Source organism: Halyomorpha halys, unplaced genomic scaffold (assembly GCF_000696795.3).
Source record: "Halyomorpha halys isolate HHAL.00 unplaced genomic scaffold, Hhal_1.1 Scaffold1749.1, whole genome shotgun sequence".
Lineage (NCBI taxonomy): Eukaryota > Metazoa > Arthropoda > Insecta > Hemiptera > Pentatomidae > Halyomorpha > Halyomorpha halys.
In genome coordinates this window covers 181,414-190,856 of record NW_027113763.1, presented here as the reverse complement: position 1 = coordinate 190,856, position 9,443 = coordinate 181,414, and the positions used below count along the sequence as shown (strand labels likewise).

Below are 9,443 nucleotides of genomic sequence, written 5' to 3'. Positions count from 1 at the left end.
TAATATGGCCCTACAGAGATTTTTTTCATCAATCATTATAATTGAAATTTACTAATTAAAAAATAAATCTCACTAAAAAAATAAACAACCATAATAAAGAAAGATATTTTTCTTGAAAATAATTGCACTATAAAAAAAAAGATTAGTGAACATTAAAGAATGATTAAGATTAATGAAAAGTTTGTAGCTGTTGCAGCCTTTATATAAAAGTCTTAAACTTCTTATAGCCTTAAAAAAAATAGAAATTTTGGATGATCTTGATAAATATTGTTAAGATATAAGAAGACAAGTGTTAGTTCTTATTTCACCTAATAATTACTGTATGTACACTAATTCATAGTACTTACTGGTGGCCAATTTCACAGTGGTGCGAAGTATATTTCCACTAGCTTTACGAAATATACAATTTAAGGTTCTCTCTTTTAGGAAAATTAATTGAAAAGTTGTAATTTTCCTAAAAGAGAAAACCTTTAATAGTATTTTTTGGTAAAGTTAGTAGACATGTACTTAAGACCACTGGAAAGTAAGCCATCGATATGATGATTGATTGTTTATTATATAAAAGTGGAAATCAGTTAAGGTAACTAAATAAAACATTAATTCCATTATGTCGCGATATTAACATCTTTTTTTCCCCCAACATTTTATCCAAAAGAACTCATCATAATAGCTAAAATAACACTACTATTTTGTAGCTTTATACAACTATCCTTCTCTTTGGAGAAAAAAAAGTAATGGTAATAACAAGCACTCCAACTAGCGGCTGGCAGCGTACTCACTTATACACAATGTTCTATTGTTCTGGATTATAAATTATAAGTTATTATTACGGCTTTTATAGGCTGATGACTTCCACTCGCTCAAAATGGATAAACCTTCAATCGAGGATGTGTATAAACTTGCATAAATACTATTCACTTTATGTTATCAACTTATAGCTGACAATAATAGTTGGCCCATTGAGTATAACTGAGTACATGCTTACCCGCCATGCCAAGTGACAATTGTTAACAAATAACCAAATACAAAATTAACATATCACACATTCAGAATGAAATAGGTACAACTCAACATTTCTAATATCAGAAAATGTTATTGCCAAAGAGCAGTCAGACCTGAAATATCAGACAGAAGTACAACCAGAAACACAAGTTAGAAAAAACACTGTTGACTTTTAACAGAGAACAGCCTGTGTCCAATAATTATTCTTAAAAAAATATATAAATATTTTTTAATAGTGCTCCTTCCATTCAAGATGTATAATATGTAATTATTTCTGTATCTTGACTGATACCCTAAAATACGTCCTTAGAACAATAATATATTTAACAATGATTATATTACACAGATATGAATATCAAAAGCACATGTTTAACAATGATTAATAGGTCAGTTTAAAAGTCACTGGTGTCACAGAAGATTTTTTATGTGGTGTATATAATTGAATATAAGTACAGCCAAGCACTGTGGTCCATTAAGGACTTCAATAGCACTGTTATCTAGATCAGAGATTCCTAAAGTGGCCAATTTCGACCCCTTGGGGTATACATAAATGAAAACTGATTTTGGGGGTAAACTGGGTCTAAAAATCGGCCCCTATTAATTAACACAAGTTCTTATTTGAAACTTTTAAGATACTGTATAAGTAGTGTTATGTTTACCAACTTGTTATAAGAATGACTAATATTTTAATAGGAAGTATCATTATTGAACTTTAAAAAAACTCAACAAGTCTATGAGCGTGCACAAGTTCATACATGATGAAAAACATAGCAAGTCAATAAGCGTGGACTTGTTCGTACAAGATAACTACTTCGAGCATACAAGTTTTTTAGGCACATTTTGACTTGCTATGCATTTGACGCATATATGCGATTTACACGAACGAAATCATGATCGAAACTAAGTCCAAACATGCTCCTAATATTTTATTATATAATAAGCTTGCACTTAGGTTGAAAGATAATTTGTGTTTTGAAATTCGTTGGAGCTTTAATGATAAGACACTCATCTACTAATTTATTTCAAGAGATTACAAATTGATTAAATAGTTAAATAAAGTGATTGAAAAAGAATTTACTAAATGCTTAGTTACCTATTTGGTTTTATACCTCACTTAAAGCAGCAAATGCCTGAGTTACTAGTCATTCACAAACAGCATTTAGTAGCAAAAATCTGAGTCCTAAATTGCACCCGTCTTTATAATATGTTATAAATGCTGTCAAAAATTGTAAAACAGATATTTATTATTTGACTGATATCTTAGGTATGTTTAACAAAGTTAATTTGCAGCTGCAGGGTGACAATCTGAACTTGATTAAAACAAAATCAATAATATCGGCCTTTACGGGAAAACTTATCCTTTATAAACAAAATTTAAGCAGAAAAGAATATTCAGTTTCTGCATTTGTCAAAATTACCAGAAATGCTTCAAAACAATGTTATTTATCATACGTCACTCACTTATATGCATTACACAAGGATTTTACTAAGAGGTTTGAGGATCTCAGAAATTTACAAATTCCTCAATGGATAATAAATACAATATCATAGCAGAGAAAGAAGCCAATGTGATAATGCAAGAAGAGTTGATCACTATCAGCACAGACGAGGAGCTTAAGCAGAAGTTTAACCAGGGCTATCAGAAGTTCTAGTTGCAGCACAGTATCCTGCATTGTGGAACATTGCTTAAAAATAACTTAATGCTTTTCTATCATCATACCTAGTCAAAAAAGGCTTCAGTGTGGTTACAAACATTTTGACAAAACAAAGAAACCCTTTGAAAATCAACGAACGCGGAGATTTAAGGCTGCAACTTGCCAATATTGAATCAGCATTAGCTAGATTGCTAGAATGTCACCAGGTTCATCACACTGATTTTTTTATCTTTAATTTGAGATTTTTATGTTTGTTTTCAAAAAATAATTACCTACTTAAGTATTTTTATCTAAATTGCATAAATAATTATTAATTACACTTGATATTTACTGAATTTTATGTCTATTTATTTTGCTAAATTTTGATGAGAAAATGATGTCAAGTTTACTCACTTAACACAAAGTTTTCAAATTTATAAGTATTTTGTATCAATAAAAAAAAACTAGAGATAGGATTTTTAAAGTAATTTGGCTATAGGAGGTCTAAGGTATCAGTTCATTTAGGAAAAGGGGTCTCTTGCCCAAAATAGTTTGGGAATTCCTGATATAGACTTACCAACCCCCTTATAACTGGAGTAAAAATGCAAAAATGATGGCATACAACCACAAAAAAATAAACATAAGCTATCAAAATGAACTGATGAACTGAGCTGGAAATGAACTTGGGTGTCTCATCTTAACACAACTCACAATTGAATGTTAAATTAATATGGTGGACAAAGCAATGTCAAACACATAAACAATTAAACTAACAAAACACATAAAATTACCTCAGGCTCATCCCCGCACAACAGACATTTATTTTACAAAATTTGACAGAGGGGTACTGTTTGCTTAAAGATACTATGCACTTATTCATAGCTTTGCAACCAGAATTACGCTCTTCATATATGTGTATGATGATGGTAACAGATTTGTTTTCATTATCAATTGCATCAAGGAATTCATTGCCATTCTGTAAACTGATTACACTACCAAACGAAGGTTGATTAGTAGGCTTAGAAAGCATCTCTTCCATTCTTTGCTTCTGGAACTGTAAAAGAAAATCATCATTCATCAACTCCAACAGATCTTTATCCTCTTCATCATCAGGTTTTTGAGAATTTGACAAAGTAAGCTTTTTGGCTAATTGAATTTTTTGTAAGTCCAAGTCGAGTCGTTTTTCAGTTTCCAATTGTTTGTACAATTTCCAGTCCCTTATAACACCTTTGGGTCCGGTGTTTTTTGAACTGCCTTCCCATTTGGAAGCAGGTTCTTTGTATTGCTCAGTCGGGATACGATCTTCAGCAGTCTTTTCTACATCACTACCAGATTCACTTTCATTTTCTTCTTCTTCACTTTCACTACTGCTACAATAATAATCTTTTTTAATGCCAAGTATTTTATCATCAAGAGTAGTCATTTTTAAGACGAAGTTATTTTCACTTCATATAAAATCTCTAGAAGCGGATTTATCTTAAGTTAACAATGAAAAAACGAGCAGGTCTAAACGAACTTGATTGTTAATTAATTTTGGTCAAAACTGCTTAAATGCTAACCAAACACTTTATAACCACAACACAAATTCATAGCGATCAGCTGATCACAGGGACGCCAACTGAACTGGCGAAAGTGATACTTATAAGTTTGACATTACGTAACCAATGATCCATTGATTAAATTTAATTTTATATTTTAAATTTGAGTTTGAACCCATAAGGAAAGAGGTTGTTGTGATTATTACTCATAAGTGTCATACCAACAAAGCAGCCTTTGTCAGTTGAGTCTTGATGATAAAGCAGACGTAAAACATGGGTGATAGTCAAGATGAAACAAAACCACTTTTGCAAAATGAACTTAATACAAGAATTGTCACTAACTCTGCTGTCCGTAAGTTAATTTAATATTTAATTATAACAAAACATAGTTCCTTCAAATTAAATTTTAGTCATTATTTGATTTGAGAGAATAAGCTAATTGTCCTATTTGTTTATCTCTTGATAATCAACTAACTTTTTATGAAAATCTGTTTGTTACAGTCTACAAACTGTATGTTTTCTAATTGTTACATTCAAAATAAGAGTTTATTTTAGCTGCAGGAGAACAGGAGCCCCAAACTGTCTCTCCTCTTGGACCTGATGATTTTCCTCCATCCTATCAAGCTGCGATTCATGGAAATGCACCCATGGTTACATGTAGAGTCTGTCAAGCATTGATTGATGTTTCTGAAAAAAAAGAACAACATGTTGTGAAATGTGTTCATTGCAATGAAGCCACGGTAAGTATTCTGTCATTATTACAATTGGTGTGATATTGCTTACGTTTCAACTGTTTTAACATTATGAATACATAAAATGATCTAGGCTAGAATTTGTATTCAGAACATTGATTTTCTTTTTTCTAATGTTTTCTCATATTTTAGATACCTTTTAATAAAGGATCTATGTACTTTTAATTGAGTGACTTGAAATACCTTATGTTGATACTATTCTGTCTATAGACTTGAAATTTGTATCTTCATGAAACTTCAGAAATCATTTTCTTTACAATTATGATTGAATATTGTCATAAATTTAAATAATATTTCAATTATATCAGTTCCCTTCTTTGTTTCATTTAAAACTCTTCTGTTTAGTTTCTCATCACATAAAGTCATTACATTTGTTTAAAGTTTTTTACTCTTATTTAGTATTGGTGTTATTTGGTTATTGAATATTTAAATTGTGTTTATTTGGTTTTATTCATTTTTAATCTTAGTTATAAATTTTTCTCCCATTCTATGTAAATTAGTTTGTATTTTGTGTTATTTGGTATGACTCAAATTGTTGGTTAGGTGTGTCAGACAACTAGGCACTGCAATAAAATTATCATTATTTAATCTAGGAATTTTCTTAGCATACTATTAGTGTTGTTTATGATCATTTTAGATGTATAATTATTATGGCTTATGATGTTTTAATTATTATATAATTAATTTTTTTTCTCTAAAATTGTAAGAAATTGATATTAAGTAATTCTTAAATATGAAGGTTCCTTATTTTCCAAATTCATTTTAATAATTTTACAGGTTCAAAAATTAATTGAAACAAATCTTTTCTGGCTTGCAAATGTTATTCGGATGATTGAATCATTTATGAATTAGATAATATTCCTATTATTATCCTTTTCTTATGAATCAGATAATATTCCTATTATTATCCTTTTCTTATGAATCTGATAATATTGATCCTAGTGAGTCAAGATCCAATCGTTAGCATGGAATTTCAAGTATATAATCTTGTAGTAAATTTATTAATTAATAAATCTAAATTTTCTGTTCTTAAAACAGTATCAAGATTGTCCATGAAGTTTTGTTGTCTTTATTGAATTGAGATTATTTAAGTCATGTGATCTAGGGAATTTGGCTGAATTAGGGTTATATACTCTGCAAGCCAGTTTCAGGGTATATTTTAAATCATAATAGATTAAAAACTTTGTCAAATTAGGGTGGAATTCTTTTCTGTTCTTGAGTATTTGAACTGCTTATGGTATTTTTATTTGCTTATTGTTATGAAACGATAGGTTGAATTTTTTATTCAACATAGGTTTAATTTTGTTGCATTCTCTATGGTCCAATAACTCAAATGCTGATTTAATGAGTACAATGGTCAAAAGCTGACCATACAGTAATTTTGTTTTATTATTTTCACTAGGAAGAAAATTTAAATAATGAGGTTTTTCATTGTAATAATAAGGGTATTCATCAGATAAGTAAAGTAAATGAAAACAATAGTTGAATGGTTATTCTTCAAAGATAAACATGAAGAAGGAGGATTATTAATTGTATTCAACCTTAAATTTTATCTTGCTTAGAAGAAGTTATAACTTATAAAAAATTTAAGTACTTTTCTTTCATATGCATATTTGTTTATTGGTTTTTCCTTCACTCCTTTGCCTCCATCTTGAGTGCTAGGGGTTTTATTACACTAGGGAATGGGAATTTTGATCACCAACCTCCTGGCTATAAATTAAATTATTACCTGTGGATCCTATGATATATCATTAAAAATATGTGTACATAATTTAAAATCTAATAGTATATTGTCAGTCACCTGAAACAGTAAATCATCATGTCTATTTTATTTTGGTAGCAACTCGTAGGTTTTAGTTGGCGTTAATTTGTACTGTTCAAGTTTTTTATAAACATTTTCTTAGTTCTATCCATAACAGTAGCATGGCAAAGAAATTACCTTTCAGAATTACATAGAAGCCAAATTCTGCTACAATTAAAAATGCGGAGTTATGACTTATTTATACTTTATTGTATTAAAGATTAATTCTTGATTTCTGATTAATTATATCTATTCACTTAAGCAGGATGCCCATTCGGATTGGACTGGCCCACCTTGCTCCTCTCTGGGCCGCTTTTCAGAAGTAATATAAATAGTATGTAATAGAAAGAGAGCCCACCCTCCACACCACTATACCCTGGCCTCTCGCTCTTATGTGTATTTATATGGCCGGATAGGAGCTGGGTGGGCCGGTCCAGTTTCAGTGGGCACTGTTCCTTATAATATATTTTGGGTTTGTAAAGAATAGAAGTATGTTACCTTGTCTACAAGCATTTATAGTTCTTTTACATTAAATGAAACAATGTTTTGATTTACAGCCTATAAAAAATCCTCCCCCTGGGAAGAAATATGTGCGTTGCCCTTGCAACTGTTTACTGATATGCAAGTCATCGTCTCAAAGAATAGCTTGTCCTAGACCTAATTGCAAGCGAATTATTAATCTTTCGCCATCACCTGTTACTCCTCCTGTTCCATCTGTGCCTGGAATGTGTCGAGTGACTTGTGTTCACTGTAGGGATACGTTTCTATTTAATACTCTTAGAAATGCTCTTGCTCGCTGTCCTCATTGCAGAAAAGTGTAAGTAATTAACGTAAGCAATAACTATTATTTTCTTCATTATAAAAGCTGTTTCATAAGATTTTGTTATAAAAAAAATTATATTTATCTGTATTAATCTTTGTTTGCACTGTTCTATCCATTTCCAATGTATATATTATTAAAATATACCATCTTTACTTTTTTATTATTGGATATTTAATTTCAGTTCATGAATTAAATGCTAAAATATCCTGTTGTTTCTAATATGTAAGTAATGAATACTTAAAAAATTAGAAATTGAATGGCTAAACCTTTTCAATTATTTCTTCTTTACAATGGTATTTTATATGCCCTGAGAACAATGTAATTATGAGGTTGTAATTTGTATTTAAATATCCCTGAGGACTAACCCTCTCCTCCTGCTGGAGGCACTCTCATCATTATCCCCTTCTAATTGAAAGTATTTGTTCTTACATATGTTAATAGAGCATACAATATATTAACACACTGTGAATTGGACCTAAGGCCTGTATCATTACTATAAATTAATACTCACAATAAATACATAAAATAAGTTCCAACTAATTTGGTGTTCAGGTGAGTAGTTTTTTTGAACATTGAATTATGAATACATAATAGTATAATGAAGGATTGGGATAGCTGAGTCGGTGAAACCACTACCTGTACTAACTCCTACAGCCAAGTTTGTTTTGGCTATTGTAGAAAATGATTTCACCTATGAATAGGCTCTCTCATAGAAGATCCATTATGGTTCCAATTTCCCATCCCTCGTTATAATAAATAATGGGTAAACTTGGAAATCATGAGACCCTCCTGAGAAGTATCATGGCTCTATTAAATAAGTACCATGAGTTGGAGGAAAATTTGGCACTTAAGTGTGTAACTGGTTTCTGTTCCATGTTTAACATTCAATATTAAGCTTCCAGAACCTAAGACCATGTGATGGGTTGTAGAAGTAACAGATTTTTTTAAAAATCTTTGAATGAAATAGTAGAAACTCTGGTTTGATGTAGTTATACCGTGCCTATATTTGAGAAAATATCTGATATTATTTATTAATCAGAAAATAATAATAGTATAAAAATGTTTCCATTGGTGATGGAACAATAATCATGATAACACATCAGTTAGTTCAAATTTTTATTTATAAATTTTCTATTGTTTAATATCAGTTGTTATTGAAAATTGTAATGAAATGTAACCTAATAGGCTTTCTTTGTTTTTTTATAAGATTTTAAAAAATTAAAAAGAAACAAGTCCTTAAGGTGAAGGTCATCAACTGGCAAATATAAACTGCCTACTTTATAGGCCTATTGATAAACAAACAAACAAAAATTAACCTGTTACCCTTTTCCTTTATATGCCTACAAATTATGAACAGATATATTCTCATAATAATTTTATACAAAATATATTAATGTGAAAATTCCTAATAGTTATTGAACTATTATAGTAGTAAAAGTAGGATTTTTCAAAAGAAATATTGTTTCTTTTAAAAATCCTACTTTTTATTTTTCAGAAAAAATATTTCTGTACTAGTTATAATTTTTAAATAAAATCAATCCATCACTGGAAATAATTCTTATACATTTTTAAAAATCATGAAGTGATTTCATGATTATTATTTAGGAAAAAAGTTTGATTTATCTTAATTGCTGGTCATTTATATTGAGGAGCCTTTTTTTACGGAACTAGTACTTCTGACTATGGAATAAAACCAAACCCTCAAATTTACAAAATACGAGTAAAAGCTGTATTATTGTTCCATGTCTTGCAGAAACGAACTAACCTCCCATTTGCATGCTTATACCAGCCTATTAACTGACTGCAAAAACACTCACCCTTGAAGATATGTAATATCTCAGTATTAGAAAATATTTGAGAGATCATCTTTGTATATAGTCTAAGCCCTTATGT

At 29.9% G+C, this 9,443-nt stretch overlaps 2 protein-coding genes across 2 annotated transcripts in view; one reads left to right on the top strand and one right to left on the bottom strand.

Annotated features, from left to right (window-relative positions):
- Positions 1–4,214, bottom strand: part of LOC106690512 (phosducin-like protein) — a 5,912-nt gene extending 1,698 nt beyond the window's left edge. The window contains exon 1 of the mRNA XM_014435952.2: positions 3,428–4,214. Within this exon, the coding sequence (XP_014291438.1) occupies positions 3,428–4,059 (632 nt within the window). The 5' untranslated portion in view covers positions 4,060–4,214. The remainder of the gene's footprint in view (positions 1–3,427) is intronic.
- A 77-nt stretch (positions 4,215–4,291) lies between these two features.
- The window catches only part of LOC106690513 (type 2 phosphatidylinositol 4,5-bisphosphate 4-phosphatase), a 7,171-nt gene continuing 2,019 nt past the window's right edge, over positions 4,292–9,443 (top strand). Inside the window, exons 1-3 of the mRNA XM_014435953.2 lie at positions 4,292–4,526; positions 4,730–4,914; positions 7,285–7,544. Of these exons, the coding sequence (XP_014291439.1) occupies positions 4,448–4,526; positions 4,730–4,914; positions 7,285–7,544 (524 nt within the window). The 5' untranslated portion in view covers positions 4,292–4,447. The remainder of the gene's footprint in view (positions 4,527–4,729; positions 4,915–7,284; positions 7,545–9,443) is intronic.